This window comes from Chelonia mydas, chromosome 1 (assembly GCF_015237465.2).
Source record: "Chelonia mydas isolate rCheMyd1 chromosome 1, rCheMyd1.pri.v2, whole genome shotgun sequence".
NCBI classification, from domain to species: domain Eukaryota; kingdom Metazoa; phylum Chordata; order Testudines; family Cheloniidae; genus Chelonia; species Chelonia mydas.
Window position 1 is genome coordinate 293670136 of NC_057849.1, and position 24248 is coordinate 293694383.

A 24248-nucleotide genomic window follows, 5' to 3' on the forward strand; every position below is an offset into this window, starting at 1 on the left:
GAACAGGGCTGCAAACAAGTAATTTGATTATGGGCCATAGAGATAAGTCTAACTGAGATACGAGTTTCTCTGTGTAATCAATATGCACTGCTCTAGTGGACTGCACATGAGTAAATTACACTTTAATTCTAATTTCCATGTTGTACAAGCCATTGTACACTGTGCAGGTAACTGTACCGAGCCCAAAATTTGCCATTGTGTATACCAAAACCTAGTAGAAAGTCTGCCAGACCTGCTAGTATTTTTCTGATGCCATCACAATTTGAAGGGAATACGGATGACTAGGAAAACATGAGGAGGATTTGGATATCCTTTTTCTAGGACTGTATAACTAGATCAAGTGCACACTTAACGCTCAGTTGGAGACCATGTTATTCCTGTTTGTACTTAGCAGTAGTGAAGACATCCTCTCCCTTTTCTAGGCTCTGTCAGTGAGGTAGCTTGGTAGCTATCCCACCAGTTAGAAACAGCAAAGTGAGGAGGAGTCTGAGATGGCAAGTCATAAAGGGATGCTGTAACTCAAAAGTTCATGTTTTCTTTCTCCATCTGCTGACAGAAGAATCTACTGACTTATCTCTATGGCCCATAATCAAATTACTTGTTTGCAGCCCTCTACATGGTCTTAAAATATTACATAGAAAATGTGGGGTGGTATAGAAGAACAACAAATAAGAAATACACAGCCCAGATACAGGGTTGCCAGGTGTCCAGTTTTTGACCGGAACGCCTGGTCAAAAAGGAATCCTGGCGGCTCCAGCTAACACTACTGACCAGACTGTTAGAAGTCCAGTCACCAGTGAAGCAATGGCCCAGGGCTAAGGCAGGCACCCTGCCTGCCCTAGCTCCACGCAGCTCCCAGAAGCAGCCGCCAGGTCCTTGTGGCCCCTAGGCACATGGGGGGCCATGGAGGCTCTTTGCGCTGCCTGCACCCTGAATGCTGGCTCCAGGGCTCCCACTGGCTGGTAACTGTGACCAATGGGAGCTGCATGGGTGGTGCCTGTGGGCACCAAAGCCATGTGCAGAGCCTCCCTGGCCCTCCATGCACCTAGGCCGCAGGGACCGGGGGGCTGCTTCCTGGGGGCCGCAGTAAGCACTGCCAGGACCCCACACCTTCTCCCGGACCCCAACCCCCTGGCCTAGACTGGAGTCCCCTCCGGCACCCAAACTCCCTCCCGCAGCCTGCACCCCGCGCAACACCCCAACCCCCTGCCCCAGCCTGGAGCCCCCTCCTGCACCTCAAACCCTTCATCCCCAGCCCCACCCAGAGCCTGCACCCCAAGCTGTAGTCCTTACCTGCCCCTGCACCCCAACCCCCTGCCCCAGCCCGGAGTGCTCTCCTGCACCCTGAACTCCTCATTTCTGGCCCCACCCAGAGCCCACACCCCCAGCCCAGAGCCCATACCCTCCCACACCCCAACCCCCTGCCCCAGCCTGGAGCCCTCTCCCACAACCCAAACCCCTCATCCCTGGCCCCACCCCAGAGCCCACACCCCCAGCCGGAGCCCTCACCCCCTTCCTACACCCCTGATACAGCCCGGTGAAAGTGACTGAGGCGGGAGAGAGAGAGAGTGACAGAGGGAGGGGCAATGGAACGAGCAGGGCCTCAGAAGGGGTGGGGCATGGACGGGGCCTCAGGGTAGGGGACAGGGCAGGGATGCTCATTTTTGTGCCATTAGAAAGTTGGCAACCCTATCTGAGGGTTTGATTTTCTAAATGGCAGAAGCCCAGGGCTTTGTGAAATTGTATACCTAATTTACACACACACACTCATGATAACTAAGCAAACAAATTAGGTGCACAATTGCATTCACATTTGTATATAGCTCTGGGCTTCTGCTCTTTTTGAAAATTAGACTTGATAAGTCCTCAGCAGTGGGGGGGGAAACCTGGAGAGGTGTGAATGTAATTGTGCACCTAATTTGTTTGCTTAGTTATCACGCGTGTAAATTAGGTATACAATTGCATATATATACACACACACACACATATATAAAAATAAAAACCCTCTCCAGGTTTTCTGAGGACTTATAAAGCCTAATTTTCAAAACACACACACACGGTGGGGGGGGGGGGGGCATTTCTGATCTTCATTGAAATGCCAGTTGATAATCCGGTTGGCGCAGGGTCGGAAGGGGGTTGTGGCGCAGGAGGGGGTGTGGAGCATGGGCTCTGGGAGGGAGTTTGGGTGCGGAAGGGGGCTTGGGGCATGGGAAGGGTGCAAGGTGCCCTAGGCGGAGACACAGCAGGCAGCTCTGTGCGCTGCCCCCACCCCGCGCACTAGCTCTGCAGCTCCCATTTGCTGGAAACTGCAGCCAATGGGAGCTGAGGGGGCGACACCTGCAGGCGGAGGCAGCTGGGACAGGTCGCCGCTTGCAGAGAGCTGCCCAAGGTGAGCACCCCCCCAGATCCGACACCCCAATACTCCTCCCAACCCTTTGCCCTGAGTCCCCTCCCACACCCAAACTTCCTCCCAGAACCCAGGCCCTACACCTCCTCCCGCACCCAAACTCCCTCTCTCTTAGTTAACCGGCATTTTTCACTTGCCGGCACCCCCCATTCTCCAACATGCAGGATAAAACAGCTTTTTTCACAATGTTCACAAGCGCAAATCAAAATTAATTTCCAACAATTCCAGTAATTTCAAAATCCCAGAATGAGATTCAACTATTGAAGTTCATTAATGCCGAGCCATTTAGAATTTCTAGTACTTTGGTATTCTACAGCACTGATTTTCCATAACAACAGGGTAGGTTTGCTCTAAACACAGCCATATTCTGACATCTTGACTACATTACTACCTGTGAGTAGTTGAGATCAGTTATACTGTTTGTAGAGTAAGGTACTACTCAATACAAGAGTGACAGAACTGAATACTAAAAAAATTCAAAGTGAAGGCAATTTCAAGTTTCTGATCCTTATACATAGAGTCCACCGAATATTCCAGTTTTAAATTAACATACATAAGGCACCAAATTTTGCCTCCAGCCTATTGCCCATAGTGATAACATGCTAGAAAAATAGTTTTTTCTTCTCTCTTCTCCAGAGAGCTTAGTCAGCAGATCAGACTGCTCTAAACCTGATGCAGAGTGCGAGGGAGAAAGCACATCTGGTGAGGGACTCCCAGTTCTTACTCCTGACTCACCCAATGCCCCAAAGCCAGACTTGAAAGAATCTAGAGGAAGCCATACTTGAAAGAATCTAGAGGAAGTTGCTTTATGATACCATTTTTTCAAGTTATTTTACAAGTTATTACAAGTTACAAATTGTTTTATTTTTATCAGGTGGGGAGGGGAAAGGGAGCCAATGTATATACAGGAATCTAGCACCATGAACAGAGAGCAAGCTTTAGTGGACAGCAGAATACCATAAGATATGAAGTGTGCAAGTGAAAGTAACCCTCAGGAAATTACGTTTTTGAGTAATTGATTTGGGAAACGGCAAGAGATTGGGAAGAAAAGAAATGTCCTCTCAAGCCATCCACCATGTACTGCCATATTTCTATACACAGTGAGTTTTTACAGCTGAGCTTTCTACAGTTCTCCTGAAAAGAATAGTGTTGAAAAGGAAATGCTGACAGATCATTAATTACACAGTCACTGCTTGCCATGTTATTAAAATTCAATCAATCTAATCAATGTAAAAGTTATTCTTACAAGAATATATACTAACCAGCTGAAAGACAGAAGAAGAGAAAGAACTTAATAGAATGTGTTGATTTACCCCACCTCAGCTCCTGTGGCTGACTTATCTAATTTGGTCAATAAAAAGGTTCAAAGGCAAATGTTAAATTACAGAATGTGTTTGTAAGACAAATTATTTTGACAGACTCAAATCTTGCCATTATAGTTAGTTTTATCTCTTTCCTTATTTCCTAATGGACTTTTTATAAATTAAAAAAAAAAAAAAAACACTTTCATTTCATATACTTTTTGGCACCCAGCAGTCTGATGTTATACAGGACCACACCGGGCTGAAGTGGGACAGTTGGTCCAAAAATAAAGGGGAAGCAGGATATGAAGCGGGAACTGGTATAGCACTCTCAGGCACACCTTCAAAAGGCCTGCTGGGGTCCACCAGAATACCTACATGACCCCTGCTGGGAGGCTGAGGTGGACGGAAGCGGCTGACAGCGCTTGTAACCTCTCCCTTCTCTCTTATAGGAATTCTGTCTTAGAGGCAAAGCCAAGAAGCATGGCAGCTGCTGAGGCCTGAAGTGCTTCCTTAAAGTGGATGGAGCATACAGGTCCAGGGACCTGAGAGTAGCCTTTGAATCCTTCAGGCTGTGTAGTCTGGTATCCATGTGCTCTGAAAATAGTAAGGAGCCTTCAAAAGGGGGGCCCTGGATAGACAGAGAGCTCCAAGGATTGCAGTCAAGAGCATCGTTCATGATGACAGCAAAGGCCATTGTCCTGGCCACCGCATCTGCTGCATCCAGTGCCACCTGAAGAGAGGCTCTGGCAACATTCTTTCCCTCTTCTAAGAGGGCTGAGAATTCCTGCTTTAAGTCTTGGGCCATGGGGTCCTTAAATTTGGATAAGAAATCCCACAAACTGTAGTCGTAACTCCCCAGTAAGGCTTGCTGGTTTGAGATACGTAATTGTAGACCATGTGTTGAATAAACTTTCCTCCCAAACAGATCAAGTTTCTTTGTGTCCTTCTGTTTGGGGGTAGTGCTCAACTGGCCCTGTCTGTCTCTTTCATTAGCACCAATACGAGGGATCCCAGAGTGGGGGCTGAGAGTACAGATACTCAGATCCACTGACTGGGCACATAATATATATTCTCTACCCTCTTCGAAGAGGAGGGCAGAGAAGATAGGGTCTCCCACAGGGCTCTGACTGGACCCATTACTGCCTCATTAATGGGTAAGGCCACTTTTGATGGAGCTGCTGCAGCCAGAACATCAATGAGGCTGTGAGATGATTCCTTAAACTCTTCAGTATGAAACCCCAGGTTAGCTGCTATCCGCTTCAGAAGCTCTTGATGAGCCCTAAAGCCATCTTGGGGAAGTGAGCTGCTCAGCCCCAAGATGGCTTCGTCTGGGGAGGAGGAGGAAGAGGCCTGTACTGGAGGAGGGACTTCTTCCTCTTCTCCAGCTTCAATAACCTCAATAGGGGTTATGTCCTGTAAATTGGTACTGAGGTTGTTACCGGAGCCGGGGTCCACTGTCAAATTTGGAGGAGCAGGAACGCACCTCTTGGAAGCAACCAAGTATGAATGGTGGGAGATTCCAGAATGGCCACTGCATAAGCCACTGTCCTCCTGGCTAGGTATCATTGGGAGGACTTGCACCAAGGTCTGGCGACATGTAGAATGGATACCTGTGGCCCTTAGGTTGACCATAGGGCTCCACATCAGACTCAGATGAAGAATCCTCCCTACGCAACCACTGGGGCAGCAGTACCTCTCGCTACCTCTGATCAGTGCCAACGGTCTGGTAAACGGTGGTGGTCTTGGGATGACCTCGCAGAGGATAGATGAGTCAGCTTGCCTCTGAGTGGGCCTGGTGCCAGGAAGAAGCTTGAAGCATCATGCTCTCTCCTGCTCAAGGAAGACAAAGCAGTCAGCTGACCTAACAGGGTCAGTGGGACCAGGGGCAACAATAAGATTCTGGTGACTACAAAGTCCTCCATAGTTGAAGACACTGCAATGCCACTGGCACTACGATGACTTCCTGGCGTCAGCAGAGGGTCCCACACCGGAATCAATGGTCTCAGTATGTCGACAGTATCGCCATCAGACTGGGGGTGGAGAAGTGGCCCAACACGGGTGGCACTCCACTGCCTTCCCTTTGCATGTCTTTCTTCGACACCAGCAATCACCCTCTGTCGGTGTGCTGCTTTTTGTGCTTCTTCCTCAGCATCAGGAATGGAGAGCGGTGCTAGCACGCACACAGTGCCGAAGGAGTGCTTCACACTGAGGCTGAAGTGCTCAGTGCTGAATCTGGTGGCTTGGATTAGGATAGCCTTACGTCTGATTGCTCTGTCCTCCTTTGTGCAAGGATTAAAGTCCTGACAAATCTGGCAGAGTTCTTTCACGTAAGATTCTCTTAGACGCTTCAGACAACTGGAGGGTGGGTTGTTCACAAACATAACCTTACCACAGGAGGCACAAGGTTTGAAACCCAGAGACTGGAGCATGCCCAGCCCCAGGAGCGAAGGAGCCCCTTAACAATAAGTAGGGGGTTATTAACTACCTACAAAAAAGGATTTACAATATATACACTAAAACTATACTATAGACTACACTATGAACAGAGAGAAACCACTGATAATTGCCTTACCGAAGCAAGAGGAGACATTCACAGCAACCATAACGGGTGGTAAGAAGGAACTGAGATGGTGCGGGGCCGGGAGCGCACCTTATACCAAAGGGTGCTAGAGAGACAGCCCAACAGATACAACTGAGGGAAAAATCTGTGGTAACAGTGCACGTGGCGTGTGCACACCTAATGTGGAATGGACATGAGCAAGTCCTCGAAGAATAAGTCTCACAATGCCCACTTGAACTTGAGGATCAGGAAATATCATGAATAGAACCCCTTTCCCTGATGCTGCAGCTCCCGAAACATGTAGAGTCTGGATCTGTTGAAGGAGCAGACACTTGTGAGAGGGGTTCCAGAAAAGGGGGATAAAAAAGGGGAATTGGATGGCTGTGTCAGAATGCACCCCTGTATTCACACCCTCTACACTACTGTAATAATCTTTGTACAAAATATACCTTGTGAGGTATCATTTGAACATTAATATTAAATTTTAATATAAATATAGACATTAAAATTAATAACTCACTGGTCAATAATATCATGATGACTTGCTTATAGTAAAATTATACATAAAATGATAAACAAAAGCTGAAATCATGACCGAAGAGTGTTTACCAGACAAGTCTGGGGAAGAGGTAAATTAGTTTCTCAAAGACAAAGGACAAGCTGATGCCTCTAGCCAAGTGTCAAAGTTGATGGGCAACCACCTATCAAGTAGGCATTCATTGGCAAGGAAGAGGGGGCAGGAACAAACAGAACTACATCTTACCTAACAGCAGCATGAAACCTCTTTCACCGTGAGACTCCAAAATTCCAGCCTCACAGCAGGAATGAACTTTATCTAAGGATAACCCTCAGGAAAATGCATTTCAAAGGCATACTGGACTATAATATGAAGGGTCCCAATTTATCTCTCCCTAGCCAACTCTTTTAAACCTAAGATGACAAAAGAAACAGCTGTTAGACTTTGGGAGCAGATCCTGGCCTGAGAATTTGGTCAGCAATGTTACTGGGAACATGTGATAAAGGACTTCACCGTGAACCAAGTCTAGTTTGTTGAGTTTTAGCACCGGAAAGCATTTTATCTTTATTTCTCTTCTAACCATTTCTAACTGTAATGCCTTATATTTATACTCACTTAAAACCTCTCTCCTTGTAGTTAAATAAACTTGTCTTTAATCACTCTTTAATCAAAACTAATTCAATGTCATAAATTGTGTGGGTGACTCCATTTAAGGGTAGCAAACTGTGGTGTATTGGTCCTCTTGTAGGGGCAATGGACTTAATATATCTGGACTGTCCAGAAGAGGGCTGGACAGTGTAGAACACACATTTTGGAGGAAAATCCAGGAGTGTGAGTGTTTTGGGGTCACCCTGCAAGTGGTAACCAATTATTGTGGGAGCTGGAGCATAACTCATGTGTGACTGGCAGGCTGTGGCTATATACAGCTGCTCATGATGTTATCTGCATGGAGGAAGGCTGTTTGTGTTGCTCTGATCTTGCCTTTGTACCAGAGAGCAGATAGACGGCCCTGCTCCATCTTGGGCACTTGAAGAGCATTGAGGAAGAATCCATCTGAGTCCTGGAATGGCTCTGATTAGTCCTATGAGTTCTTTTCCTAAGGGGACCAAAGGAAGGGGAACGGTCACTTTTTCTCAAAGAAGAATCTGAAACCAGCTCTGACAACTGATGAGATGGGCAATCTGCAGAAGGCCCCAGGCCTGAATCTGTCCTAATGGCTTCTTCCAGGAGATGTGGTTTCAAATGCAGATCCCAAGCAACCTGTTTCCTTTTCTTAAAGGAATGACAATTTGAGCATTTGTCCTTAATTGCCCCTCTCCATAGACACAACAACAAAAAAAAAAAACACAGGGGTCATTACGCAGAATAGCTACCCTGCAAGAAGGGCAGTGGTTGAAACCTGGTGAGGGCATAGCATCAGGTAATACTAATAAACTGCAACTATTAAGCTAATTAAATAACTACAAGGGTATTATTGCTAACTAAACTATTTACGAAGTCCACAAAAATCTCTTTGTTGCATAAACTGTGAGGAAAATGCAGCCCAGAAAGCTTTGACTCACACCGTGGGTGGTGAGAAGAAACTGAGGGGGTACAGGATGCCACCATCCTGATACAGCCATGGGAGGGGCCAGAGGGTGCAAGTGCTACCCTGACAGGTACTGCTAAGCAAATTTCTCCAGCTTCAGTGTGCTGGGCGCCTGCACACCTGAGTGGAATACATGTCTGCAACCACTCAAAGAAGAACTAGAACCAGTTCAATTCCCAGCAAGGCTGTATTCAACCATTCACTCTTTTAAAGTAGATGAATTGAATTCCATGCAGTATTTTCTACAGAGTTATTTTGAATGAGGTCCTGTCTCTTCTGTATGTATTTTAAAGATCCTATAGTATATTTCCTTAAAGTGTTGTTTCCTCCAGTGACCTTGGTCAAAATGTTTCCTCAACATTGTCATTCGATGTGTTTAGTGCTATTTGGTTGCTACCTTGCCACCCCAGTTTGCTGCATTTCAGTGATATTCTCTCTGTGTGCACGTGCATGTACATATACCTGCCTAAATATATAGTTTTTAAGTGCTCTGGGTTCCTCAGGATGAAGAGTGTTACATAAATGTAAAATATGATTGCTTTCTGATAAGTGAAGAGTTCTTTTCCTATTTGATTTGGTCTATACTTCTAATGCAACTTGAAATTAAATATATTTTGTGTGGTATTCAATGTTGTCAGCACATCTCTGTGAGTAATGATGTTATATCATGCTGCATAACTAGCACAGGAAGTAAGTACATTGCTCAACAAGATAGAAGATTATAATGATTATTAGCTACATAGTCAGAAACTAAGAGTTAGGACAGAAACCAAATCTTTAAAGCACATACCTGTGCAATGAGTGAATTTAGGAGTAGCTTCATTTTTAAAATTTCCTAGCTCGTTTCAGTTTGATAAGATTTTCATCACCACTATAACATATGTAAACATCTTCTGTGATTTTAGGCTATTTACATTGCACTGGACACAGTATTTGCTTGAACACATTTGTTGGCAGAAAGTGGTTAACATAGTTTATCCAGCTAGGGTAGACAGGACCTAACTATTATAAAACATCTTTACAAATCCTGTCAGGGTCTGAGCGCCTTTAACTCCTAATGACATGTGGGGAGGGGTCATGGAAATAGAGCATTCAAGAAAGGTTTTATACAACTAATTTAACAAAATAACACTGCCAATAAGATTTGAGAGAGACCAAAACAGTTCTTAAAGTGATTTTAACATTTGCACAAAGCCCATACCTTAATAAAACGTACGAAATTTATGTTGTGACTAAAGTATGTACATTCACAGGTAATGACAGACTTCCTTTAAAGAAAGCTCTGTCTAGAAGTAAATATAGTGAATGAGTTTCTCCACAACCTTAGCACACAGACCAGCCACTGTTGACTTCTACACCCCCATTAATGCAATCCTAGGCCTTACTTGGGCATTAACTGTGCCAAATTTAATCAAAAATTACATGGTGGTTCTCTAACGTAATAAACCAACAAAACTCATTTTGATTTACTATCCCCTTCCCTTGCCTCCCAAAAATATCTGCAGATTGCTTTTAAAGTTAGTTGAACACCTCAGGAAGAAAAGAAGCTTGTAACAGCTAGCTGATGCCTAAGTACAACAATGTTAATAGCACAGCTATACATTGTGGCTTCAATAAGCAGTTGCACTTAACAAAAAACATCTGCTATCCTCTCACGTACACTAAAATTATCAAACCCTATCTGCAACAAAAAGGAACCTACTGGTTACCACAGCAGATATACACAGGAGCTGAAAATAGGGGTGCTAGGGGTGCAACAGCAACCCCTGGCTTGAAATGGTTTCCATCATATACAGAGTTTACAGTTCGGTTCAATTCCTCAATTTAAAAAAAAAAAAAACACACTGGAGAGGCAACTCTGCCTCCTTAGAAAACTGAAAGTGTAATTATAACTTCTTAAGAACTACTAATTCATCATGGAGCTTTTGGTCACCCATGTAAGTATAGCAGTGCTGTGAGCTAGGATTGACACACTTTTTTATAGTGTTAAAACAAAGAACACTGCCTGGGATAGTATTAGATAAGCAGCTTATAAGTAACTTCCATTACTTATGAAAATAAACTCCCATGAGACAACACACCCTCATGTGATGACCACTACTGTTCCTCTCCGATTCCTACTGACTGGACATTGAGACAGTTTAAAATTATCTGCCAAATTCAGCAACAGTCATCTGGTCTTCAACACTGCAGCAAGGGGACTTTTGCTGTCTGCCTTGTATATAACTGTTTTCCCCACAGGTTCACTCAGAAGTTTCCCCAATATAATCAGGCTCCAACTCATGGGAGTTCGTCTTGTAAAACTTCCTGCCATTATTTCCTGCAGGAGTACTAACTTGCTGGGGTCAGACCATATGCCTCCAGACTACACTAACAGCTAAGAAACTGGGCCCAGATGAGTTTGCTTTTTTAAAAAACTCTTTGAAATAGAATATTAGTTGTGGTGTACATTGTATAGTATATAAATTATTTTCAAGGATAGTACTTGAAAGTGTACTAAAAGGCAATAAAGAATGTTCTTGAAGTTGTATATATTATGTATATATAATTCCAGTAAAAAAACACAAAACAAAAATCTGAAAAGAGCATTTAAACATAGAGAGTAATTATAAATTGTTCAAAATAGTGATTGATTTACTTAAGATATCAAGCGGACATATGGAAAAATATATGTAGCAATAAATTAATTTCATACTCATAAAATTAGCAATTTTTAAAAATATAAAAGTTCATGTTCTCTTTTATACGCAGATATGAGATAATACACAAATTGTGGTTGCATAAGAAAAAATATGTGCATACAAACATTTATTGGGGCCACCAGCTATCGCTCATTAAAACTTGACATTACCTTGGATAAAAATCAAGTTTACATATCAGTTACAATAACTGAGTGGTGCTGAGGAGGGAAGATTTCTATTTTCATTTGTAACAGAAGAATTGGTTTCTCTCTTCCTTAATCTTCCTCCTTTTGAATGGTACATTGCCTTGCTATTCAGATGGTTTACCATTAGCAGGACCTCCATGTGTGACAGGAAACAATTTTGGTTTAGGTGGATTTACCAGAATATATTTTAATGGACAGCCAAATGTTTTTAAAAAGTCACAATTTACTACCTTTATCTTTATACATAAAGGATTTTTTATAAATTGTATTGCATTCATAATTTTATACAACAGAAAGTCTGTCAAATTACAATTAGCACAAAATTATATTACTCCAATCTTTCAGTGATTCACTACACAAAGAAATCCCTGACAATACTGCAAATGTGTGCTGAGGGAAAAAGTGGTCAAGATACAATAATTAATATGACACTGACTCATCACTTACTTGTAATTATGCTTTTCTGAAGATACCAGCCGGCCGAATTTTTTACTCCCGGGTCTTAGCTCCTAACTGCAAAACTAACGGATATGCACATTCAGAACTCTCCTAACTCTTACATATTTTTGACTTTTGAGGGCACAGGAAGCAAGAGAGGACACAAGCCAGATTCCCTACTTGTGGCTGTTCCACTCAGCCCCCTGCTTGTTATAAACATTGTCATCTGCACCTTCCATGCAATTCCTTCAATTGTGCAACCAACAAAGTTCCCCAAAAGGAAAAGCCAATTCAAGATGATCAACTTGGAACAAAAATATGGCTTGGAGGAAGGAGGTGCAAGAGCAATCTCCAAACTCTGAGAGGAAGCATTTGGATGAAGGAGAATTCTGCAAGATCTCCTCAGAGAAGCAGAAGTAATTATATGTTCTCTAAAGAGAACACGTTTGCAGGATTTTTGCTCCAGGTAAGAAAAAAGTTCAAGGGCTGTCCCAAAAGAAAATGAAAATAAAGCTGCAATGAGAAGCAACAACAAGTCAATCCATGCCAGGTGAAGACGAAGTTTTTAGGGAAGAAGGATGGGAGATTTTGATTTCGCTTACCTTAAAAAAATTATGGAGCATAGAGTATCCAAAATGGAATTCCTTTGGTGATAAGTCCACGCAATATGTTTTGTAAAGGTGTGGAAATGGGATTTGCAGATGTCTGCTATGGAAATATCCCTGAGACAAAGTGGGGCTAGCCTCACCATGAATCAACGAAGTCTTGTCATAGCCTTCTAGTTTCAGGCAAGCCAGGACATATCAAAGTGAAATGCAATCACACATCCATTTTGACACCATCTTCTTAACAACAACAATATCTAATGAACTGGTGTCAACAGGAACAAAAAAGTTGGGTGGATTTTCTATGGACTTTAGTTTGCTCCAAATAAAACTCCAAGGAGTTTTAAAATTAAGCATATGGGAAATGACCTCACCAGGATAATGTAATTAGTTTATCTCGCCTTATACTTTCTGACCCTGTCCATAAGGGTTAAGATTCCTAAATAATTCTTCCCTGGAAGACACACTGCATTTTAAAGCTACTCTATTCAAAAGACCTAAAAAGCCACGTCTGTGGCTGAAGTTTTGAGTTCCAAAACCTACCTCAGCTAAGGACACATGGGCCAAAACGGCTTACAACACTGGGGGAAAGAGTTTAAAGAAAAGTAACTTTTGATCAAGTAGAAAACAAATTTTTAATCCTGGGCCTTTCAAATTCTCAAACTAAAAATCTCACCCTAGTTTAAGTATCCCACACAAACAAGCCAATCTCTCAAAAACGTTTGTTTTGAGTAAGGGAGGGGGTCCTGAAAAGAAACCCAATAATGAAAGTTCAGACTCAGGCTTAACTATGGAGTCACTACCTATGTCTTCGCAGCACACAGTGCAATGTAATTTAAGGGGTAAACTATGACCTAAATCTTTTTCAAGCAAGTTCATACTGAAAGTCTATCAGTACCTATTCGTGCCCCAATCCTGCAAACACTTAATTCACATGATTAACTTTATAACTTGACTTCAAAAGGGACTACTGACTATGTAAAATTAAGCACATGCATAAGCCTTTGCACGATTGGAGACTTAAATAAGAAATTCAGTTAGATTTCAATCTTTGGAGAAGAAATAGTATGATATTTCATTTTATCATATTAAAAACTAAATCTCCCAAGAAAAGAAATCAGAGATACGTCACCTAGATCATTCCTAACAAAATATGTCTCGTGAACTAAAGAGAGAACTCTATACTTTTCAGATAAGGACTTGTCTTTATACACACCTAATGCATCTAGCAGAGTGGTATTATACAAGGAAACTAAAATTTTAAATATAAGCTTATACACTATTATTCTTAATTGTTCTCACTGCATGAATAATAGAAAGGTTTCTTTTTCCACATTTTTATCAAGGAAACTTTTTTGAGGGGAAAATGTAAAAACCACTTTTCAGGTTCACGAGTAAGTTTGTCACTTTATTTTTTTCTGGCCTGATGCATGCGGCTGGAACTACACTTTTCAATATCGGTCAAAGATAGATTATTTTCTTTGGGCAAATGACTTATTGATATTATATATGTAGAATTTTTTTTTAAGAAAGAGGTTCTTGTGCGGTGTCCCTTAAGACCTGCCAAAAACGGCAACAGAACACAGCAGACTTATGCACATTTTAGTACCATTCTATAAATCCCCCTGGCTAAGTTTCTCCCCTATAATACGACGATCAGTTTATACTGGAAGGAAATCAAAATCCAAAACCTGAAGACTCTGCAACATTACATTTTGTGTTTTAAATTAATATGAAAAAACAAATAAATTATAAAAATAATTGATGCACACAAATTCATTTTAAAAAACTGGAGCTGAAAATGCTGAAAGTCAAATAAATGCAGTATTACTCTCTTGTTATGTTAGATTTTAACAGACAGGGGTACATTTTATAAAAGTATGTTAGTTTAGCTACAAGACTTCATTTAAAGTCAGTGGGAGCCCACAGCTAAATCTGTAAACTGTAACACTTTAAAATTCCCCCATTTAGTTAAATGCTGGTAGTACAGTAATTGTGTAGATAAAGATGACTATGGCCTATGAAGTGTCTGGAAATAGCTCAAATATAATCCTGGATATTAAGAGTATGTTTTATTGAGAGAAAAACTTCATGGGATCTTTACCTTTCATCTGGACAGCTGTCTGACTCTCTCACCGGGGGCTTCTTTTTAATACATGACCCTCCTCCAAAGAGCAACTTTTATTAATGCAATATAATTAGACCACTCCTTTGGTACTTCATATTATTATATGTAGCACAAGCATGTGATGTGTCATTAAACAGAATATTAGACTGCATTTATAGCAGTTAGCACAAGAGTCTGGTAGCCAGGATTCCTGGATTCCTATTCCAAGCTCTAGCACTCATTTGCTCTATAATCTTGGGCAAATCCTTTACCCTCTCTGTCACAATTTATCCATATGTAAAATGGGGATAATGACACTTTATTATCCACAGAGACTTGGAAGCTTAATGTGTGTAAAGCCATATAAGATATTCAGAGGAAAGACAGTATTTCTGTGTAGCATTTAACAAACAGAATAATGAATATAAATACAGGACTGATTGGAGAACTTCCGCTGCTTTCAGACTATTCACTACTTCATTCAAAATGAAGTTTTAGCATTTTCCCAATTAATAATTTTTGTTTTGCTTTCAATACACAGGTCTTTTTATTTCCCATTACCAAAATTTCCTTTGTACTTCCGAGAAACTGGTGGATTTGTTTACATGCACAAAAATACATGATTGCTAAGAACTGGACTGAGACCACTTGTTCATTTCACACACACCACCAAAAAGCCACCAGATAGCAATGACTTTCCTAAACAGTACATAGCAGATTAGCTGCATTCAACCCAGCAACCTAGAGAGGAAATTATCTAAAACTTTTACTCTAATAATACTTTTTAGAAGTCTAAAGACTTTCTAGAGTGTATAGTGAGTCAAAAGATAATTCATATAGTATATTATCCACGGATATGACATACCATATAAAAATAGTAAATGTCTGATATTCTAATTGTATCAATTATATGTAAAATTAATTTAAATACCCTTTATATCTGTACATTTGACAATCTGCAATTTCTCTTTGAAGGCTATAAAAAGATGGAATACCACATTTTGCCAAGTACTATCACATATGACTTTCATGTGTGTGATTTCTAATGCACTGAATTCAGTTTGGCTACAAATAAGAATGAAGTAATGCTTTCGACATCCTGAAGAATTAAAATCCAGTGTGGCTAATCTGAACAACAGCCGAGAATATTTAAGTATTTCACATGGAAATAATTTTCTCCAACTACATAATTACAAACTAGCTTCCCTGGCCCTCCTTCGCCCTCCTCACCCCCTCTCTCTCACACTCACTTATACCTTTGGAGAACTACAACACACATGACCACTATTTCCCTACCCCTTCCAGAAATCTGAAGTTTCATGAAACAGAATCCAATTGAATGTGCTTTGAATAAAGTGAGTTTAGTATACTATTCAATATTGAATACAATATATCTTTAGATCTTTATACAAAAGACCACTCATCATTGAGCTATTCCCTCCCTTCCATGTCTATTTTTTAAATTTCACTTCTCTGCACATCATCAGGGGCCAGACACATATAAAAACCAGAAATCAGGCGTGAAGTTAATTCTCTATTGACAAAACACATGCAATTGTACATGTGTTGAATCTGTTCATGAGTTAGTTAAACCAAATCAAAGGTACAATCTATAAATTTTATATATGAAGCTCTGGAACGAATTCAACATGTGATTTGAGTTATCCCATGCTCACATCAGTTCTGAAAGTTTTATAACTTAAAAGAAGAGTAATTTATATTAACAACAGGAGATGAAAAAAGAAAAGGAGGACTTGTGGCACCTTAGAGACAAACAAATTTATTTGAACATAAGCTTTCGTGAGCACAGGAGATGAGGAGTGCTGGGGACAATTCTGAGTTCTATTCCCACCATTTCCTTTGAATACATTTAATTTTACATGGAAAATGTGACAAATGTGAATAATTAACTATTGGATCAGTGAGATATTCTCATAGTGCACAAAGATGCAACTGGTAACTTTACAAAATATGTAAAAGACAAGATCTTTTCACTAACAAAATATTCTTCTCCAAACCAAGATTTTTTCAACTCAAAATCAATATAATCGTAAAACCAGTGACATGATACTCATCATTGCTTCTGAAGTGACTTTTTAAGTCCAAATTTTATGAGGTTTTCATTTGTGAAAGCAGGTATAGTGAGTGGTAAGCAAAACTAGTTTTGTTTGTTTTTTAATGAAAAATGGCTTCTTGGATTGTACATTATATTTTCAAGAAAAATTTCCATGTCATTCAATTTTTTCTGATCTTCCAACAAAACAAGAAAACTACTTTGGGTTTTTGGTTTGAACAAAATGGTATCAACATGAATATTTTTCAGTTTGGGGTTTTTTCCCCCCACCCTTTCTTTCTTTCTTAATCCCCAAAAGAGAGAGAAAGCAGAGAAACCCCTCCCCCCCACGCAAAAGAAAACAAAAAAAGTTTGTTTTTGATTCCATTTGATTTGAAACGACACAATTTTTTTTGTCGGAAATAGATTCGCCAAAAAAAAAAAAAATCAAAGAAATCTGTGAAACACTTGGAGTGAAATGAAAATTTTTCATTTTGATCAAAGTTTTTCACAATAAATAATTTCCAGTCTTTATACAGCCCTAATGATTAATTATTTACAGATTTGGAAAAGAGTTAATGAGAGCTCTGGGAAGGAAACAAATGACAATAAAGAAAGGATACACGTATTAAGTCTTTTCTGTGAGTTTGAAAATTGGTGTAATTGTCAAAGAAGTCAGCTGTCCGTCCCTCATAATTTTGAGCAAATCAAGACTGAATAAAATGAAAATCTAGTACTGACCAGAATTACATATTTCTTGTAAAGTTAAATTTGTTCTTTGAACTGCCACATTACGACAATTTAAAATTTTGCCTTTAACATTACATTTAGAATTGACTCCACTTTCCCCAGAAACACTACCGTGAAAATCAGCAAACTACCCTCCACAATATATTCTGACCTGAATAGCTACTCTGGTGATAGAGACATAACAGCAATCAGGAAACCCTAGCAACCAGGAAAATGGCATTACCCATCCAAAAGAAACTGAATATCATGACTGCTGCTCCATCCATTCATCTAGTGCTGCCTACTCAGTTTTTAAAACAAACAGAAAAGATTCTTGAGTGTTTTATATTGTCATTTCCATTTAGGAAAAATATCTTTAGAAGGTATAATAAATTAAAAAATCTTATTAAATATACAAAAAGTGCTGAATATCTTTATGTTATACTTTATCATGTTTCACATAGTTACAGTGGCTTCTATTTCACTTTAACTGCTTTTCATAGAATCGTAGGACTAGAAGGGACCTTGAGAGTCTTCTGTTACCAGTCCCCTGCACTCAAGGCAGGACTAAGTATTATCTAGACCATCCCTGAGGGTTGTTGGTCTAACCTGCTTTTATTTCATTTGTTAAAGTTAATCAACTTTATATATCTTTTATATAACTCAAAGAAGACGACTATAATGCATCTTCCTGCATACTTGTACAGTCAATGTTTTCTACAATGTAATCCTCCACAATGTCTTTTTGCTCTAGATATATTTTTAGAACAGGAAAGGAAATAAAAGGAAGATACATTTTAAATACTTTTCATTTTGATTTTTCCTGTTGAATGACACTACAAAGTTCATTACTGAATGAGATGCAAAAAGTTGCTAATATTTTAAAGGCTTGGAAAAGATGTTTCTGTGTTTAGCAGGATGATCACAATATTTCATGTACAACTTTTCAAAATTTCCCTATGTTCCTCTCCACAACAGTCAAACTTCTGATCAATAGGAGTTCTGTCAATGTATAAAATGCATTTCCCCCTAATAAACTGAACATCGCTATATGAAGTGCTACACTAGGGCAATTAAATCCCCCAAACATTTATCAAAATAAACGGAACTATTAAACAAAAAAAACAGACAATCCCGAGTTCACATTTTGCCCTACATCTTTTAACATAAAAGAGAGGAAATACTACAAAACACAGAAAGCAAACACTTCCTTTAGTAGATCTTTCTCACCACTGGGTGCCACTCTTGCTCTGTATAAAACAAGATGCCTAACATTAAGTCAATCTCTTTTTGCAGCTTTAAACAATTAGAGTTCTTTTAAAATAGCAGAGAAAGTAAAGACAGTGAAGTGCCAACAAAATGTTTCATAATCAGTTTTCTAACCAATGCCTTACTATCTTCAGCGAAGACTTTCCAAAGCCTTCTCACTGGTGCTACTACTAGTGGAGTTGCAGTAGGGATAGCAATGTTAGGAAATTTTAGGGGAAAAAACTGAATGTAGTGCAGAATAATTACATCATAAAAATTTATCAGACAATATCTAAGTCTTAATATTCAAAGAAATACACATCTATCTTATGTACTTAGATGGTATTATAATGGAGGACATATAAGCACCTCACAATCTTTTAAAATGTATTTATCCTCACAACACCCCTCAGATATAGGGAGGTACTATTATCCCCTTTTTACAGAGGGGGATTGGAGTCACATAGTCTCAGTGCCTTGTCCAAGGTCCACAGTCGGTGGCAGAGAAGGGAACTAACCTTAGGTCTCCTGAGTCCCAGGCTAACACCACTGCACTGCTACTGGACTAACCTTCCTTCCATTATTCTTTAATTCTTTTAAAATGTTCATTTTAACTGTACTGATGGTCTCAAAAACTTGTCACTTGTGTTATTGTTTGTTACAGTGTAACAAGCAAACATCTCAATGGGTGCCTGTTACTTTCCACATACATTTTACTAGCATGGGTCTACTTCTCATACTCCAGTCTATTAGAATAAAAATATTTACTGCACTTCTCTATGAACTAAGCTGTTATCAAAACACATGAAAGACAAATTGAATCTATTTCCCCATGTTAAGTATCCTCACACCTTCTTGTCAACTGTCTAAATGGGCCATCTTGATTATCACTACAAAAGTTTTTTTCTCGGGCTGATAATAGCGCATTTTAATTAATTAGCCTCTTACTCCACCTTTTCATGGTGTGTGTGTGTGTGTGTTCTTACTATATGTTCCATTCTATGCATCCCAAGAAGTGGGCTGTAGCCCACAAAAGCTTATAATCAAATAAATTTGTTAGTCTCTAAGGTGCCACAAGTACTCCTGTTCTTTTTTCAAATACAGACTAACATGGCTGCTACTCTGAAACCTGTCATTGTGAATACTAGCATTTAGCATCTGTCAAGAGAGTCTTATTCCTAGTAAGTGTTAGAATGAAGAATTTGAAAAACTGAAGAAGATTCTTTTCAAAGACACTTCTCAGACATAAGTCAGTTAGACTATAGACCGAGGAGTTTGTACAATAGGAACATTTCTCCCTGTTTCTGTGTCCCAAGCACACATGCACATATTCATGCAGTAACCTGATTGTGATAAATGAAGAGGGAGAGGGGGGGTAGTTCCCTTTTATGGACATCCAGCCAAACAGTTAGCTATAAAATCCCTCTTGGTGGCTGTTCTCTGCTTGCTTTTCCTATAAAGGATTAAAAAGTCTCCTTGGTTAGGTAACAGAAAGGGAGTGGGCACCTGACCTAAAGATCCAATGGGAGGGCTAGAACTTTTTAAAATTGGGGAAAAAAAAAAACTTTCCTTTTGTCTGGTTGTTGTTGTTCTCCGGAGAGCGGAGACACAGAGCAGCAATGCTGTAAGCAGCTTTAAAACCAAGTATGAAAAAGCATCAATTCATACCTCATCCCTACTTATGGGAAACCCCAAATATGTAAGTAATCAGGGAATGTCTAGGAAGATGCGATTAGGGTTATTTATTTTATTTCTTATTGGCTTGTGGAGTCCTCCGTGCTAACCCCAGATGCTTTTGTTTTGGCTTGTAGCCTTTAAGCTGAACCTCAAGAGAGCTATCTTCATGCTTCATTTTTGTAATTGTTTCTTTTAAGATCTAGCAAAAAGCCTAAGTTCCAAATGTATTTCCTTTCTTTTTGGGTTTAATAAAATTTACCTTTTTTAAGAACAGAATTGGATTTTTGTGTCCCTAATTGGTTTGTGTATATGTTGTTAAATTAGCTGGTGGCAACAGCTGATTTCCTTTGTTTTTCTTTCTCAGTTCTTCCCCGGAGAGGGCGGTGAAAGGGCTTGAGGGTACCCCACAGGAAGGGATTCCCAAATGCGCCTTTCTGGCTTCAAAGAGATTTTGCATTTGGGTGGTGGCAGCATCCACCCATCCAAGGTCAGAGAGAAACTGTAACCTTGGGAGTTTAATACAATCGTGAAGTGGTCAGTATTAATTTTTAGAACCCTTGCGGGCCCCCACCTTCTGCACTCGAAGTGCCAGAGTGGGGAATCAGCCTTGACACTTATGAATTCAAAAGAGATGGGAGGTCAGAACATATATGTGGTTGGGAGCAAATTCTTCTGACCCGATCAACACAAGAGAAACTCAAAAGGAATTTGAAATATAATTCGGACATAAAACTCTAACAGTTTAAGTCAGCTGAATTGATAACGCTCATTTAACTTTTCTATAGTCTGCTGTAGCATTTAGATGCAACTTTTATAATAACACGTCTACATAAACACACATATCCCTAATTACACAAACTGCTTTTATTTTTTTTATATATATATATAAATATATATAAATATATATATAAAAAAATTGTGTAAAGCTTATTTTCATTTTATTGTGTAAAGCTTTATATTATATATAAAAATAAAAGGTATATATATAAACCTAAAGAACAAGGAATGGGACAATAAACTGGGGAAGAATCTTCTCACACTGTTTTAGCAAATGAAAAGACAGGAAACATGGACAGTTAGAGTGGTAGAGACCTTACCAAGGCAATTGATGGAACATTCAGATTTGAAGTTGAGATACAAACAAACCCCAAAAGTTTACTGCTTGCAATAGATTGGCAGCTCAAGCAGCATAGCTTGCTATTCCTACAGTGAAGATCTGCAGAGAATTGCATGAGGGAGAATTTATGCAATACTGCCCAAATTAAGAAGCAATTATTATTCTTTACTATCTTTAGACTAACGTTTCCTAGCCATTTCTTGGGAAACGTCCCAGTTCAGTGTGACTCTATTGAGTATACATCTTTTAAAAAGTTGGCGCTGAATGCAAAAAGGGATTTATTTTATAAAATTACATTAATACCTGTACTCGGGCTGTCGACTTATGGAATAGTCTTCCTTTGGCCATCTGTATCCTGGGTCCTCCTACAACATACGAAAAAGAGTTGGTTATATGAAGTTTAACATACTGGGTCAGACCAAAGGTCCATCTAGCCCAGTATCCTGTCTTCTGACAGTCGCCAGTGCCAGGTGCCCCAGAGGGAATGAACAGAATAGGAAATCATCAAGTGATCCATCCTCTGTCGCTCACTCCCAGCTTCTGGCAAACAGAGGCTAGGGACACCATTCCTACCCATCCTGGCTCATAGCCATTGATGGACCTATCCTCCAAGAATTTATCTAGTTCTTTTTTTGAACCCTATTATGGTCTTGGCCTTCACAACATCCTCTGGCAAGAAGTTCCACAGGTTCACTGTGCATTGTGTGAAGACTTCCTTTTGTTTGTTTTAAATCTGCTGCCTATTAATTTCATTGGGTGACCCCTGGTTCTTGTGTTATGAGAAGTAGCAAACAACACTTCCTTATCTACTTTCTCTATACAAGTCATGATTTTATAGACCTCAATCATTTCTCCCCTTAGCCGTCTCTTTTCCAAGCTGAAAAGTCCCGGTCTTATCATACGGAAGCCTCTCCTCATACGGAAGCCATTCCATATCCCTAATAATTTTTGTTGCCTTTTTCTGAACCTTTGCCAATTCCAATATATCTTTTTTGAGAGGGGGCGACCACATCTGCACACAGTATTCAAGATATGGGCATACCACGGATTTATATAGAGGCAACATGATATTTTCTGTCCTATTATCTATCTACCTCAATTATTCCCAGTATTCTGTTCACCTTTTTGAATGCCGCTGCACATTGAGTGGATGTTTCCAGAGAACTATCCACAATGACTCCAAGATCTCTTTCTTGAGTGGTAACAGCTAATTTAGACCCCATCATTTTATATGTATAGTTAGGATTATGCTTTCCAATATGCATTACTTTGCATTTATCAACATTAAATTTCATCCGCCATTTTGTTGCCCAGTCACCCAATTTTGAGAGATCCTTTTGTAAGTCTTTGCAGTCTGCCTGGGTCTTAATGTTGGATCATATTAAAGAAGTTCTGTATTAAAATCACAAATGAGTTTGATTCCCCATAGTTTAAATTCCAGGGTATTACTAATTAAGAGGTCTCTTGGTTTTTGGTACTGTTTCTCTCCCTCTCTGTGTGAAACTTGCAAGCTACTAATTGTGTTAGTACATTCTAAGACAGAGTCTGTTCTCAAAGCAATTCTTTGTAACAACTACTACTCACACAGAGAGAGACTCAAAGCAATACTCTCTAACAACATGTTTAAGAAGGATGAATTCAAACTGGAACAGGTACAGAGAAGGGCTAGTAGGATGATCCGAGGAATGGAAAACCTGTCTTATGAAAGGAGACTCAAGGAGCTTGGCTTGTTTAGCCTAACTAAAAGAAGGTTGAGGGGAGATATGATTGCTCTCTATAAATATATCAGAGGGATAAATACCGGAGAGGGAGAGGAATTATTTAAGCTCAGTACCATTGTGGACACAAGAACAAATGGATATAAACTGGCCACCAGGAAATTTAGACTAGAAATTAGACGAAGGTTTCTAACCATCAGAGGAGTGAAGTTTTGGAACAGTCTTCCAAGAGAAGCAGTGGGGGCAAAAGATCTATCTGGCTTTAAGATTAAACTCGATAAGTTTATGGAGGAGATGGTATGATGGGATAACATGGTTTTGGTAATTAAATATTCATGGTAAATAGGCCCAATGGCCTGTGATGGGATATTAGATGGGGTGGAATCTGAGTTACCCAGGAAAGAATTTTCTGTAGTATCTGGCTGATGAATCTTGCCCATATGCTCAGGGTTTAGCTGATCGCCATATTTGGGGTCGGAAGGAATTTTCCTCCAGGGCAGATTGGAAGAGGCCCTGGAGGTTTTTCGCCTTCCTCTGTAGCATGGGGCACGGGTCACTTGCTGGAGGATTCTCTGCTCCTTGAAGTCTTTAAACCACGATTTGAGGACTTCAATAGCACAGACGTAGGTGAGAGGTTTTTTGCAGGAGTGGTGGGTGAAATTCTGTGGCCTGCGTTGTGCAGGAGGTCAGACTAGATGATCATAATGGTCCCTTCTGACCTAAATATCTATGAAAAAAAAAAAAACAGAAGCAGCACCCAGAGACTCCCTGCCCTTTTGTTGTATTCATCTCGCTTTGTTAACAATTGTGATTAAAACAGAGATAGAGGATGTATGTGGATGGATGCTTCGTGTGGATAATAACTGACTGATCAGGGAGGTGCCAGCCTAAGAATCCAGTGTCCATCAGCTGAAGAAGGCGTCAAGTGGAAATAACCAGAGGGCAGACTGGAATTCACCCAACAGCCTCAAGAATGGGAGAACCAAAGAACAAGATAACATCTGGCAGCACAGAGCCGTCAGGAATGTGCCATCTGTTGATTGATTCAGCAACAGCATGATGAAGCAATTCCCATAGACTGGCATAGGAAGAAATTCCTATAAAAAATGGACTCTAGAAAATGAGAACTTTGGGGTCTGAATCTGCAAACCAACTTCCAGGAGCATCAGATGAGCATCTGACAAGGCCCTGCTCCCTCCTCGTGTCCAGGCCACCTGGCCAGTGGCTTGGCATGAGCAATTCTAAGGCTGGTAATTATGATAACAATCTTGCAGAACCTGTGTGTGTGTGTGT

General features: G+C 40.2%; 1 protein-coding gene across 20 annotated transcripts in view; it reads right to left on the reverse strand.

Moving 5' to 3' along the window:
* Nucleotides 1–24248, reverse strand: part of PPHLN1 (periphilin 1) — a 166022-nt gene that overhangs the window by 112210 nt on the left and 29564 nt on the right. For all 20 annotated transcript variants that reach the window (XM_043549100.1, XM_043549031.1, XM_043549026.1 and 17 more), the window contains one exon: nt 21541–21602. In XM_043549100.1, the coding sequence (XP_043405035.1) occupies nt 21541–21602 (62 nt within the window). The remainder of the gene's footprint in view (nt 1–21540; nt 21603–24248) is intronic.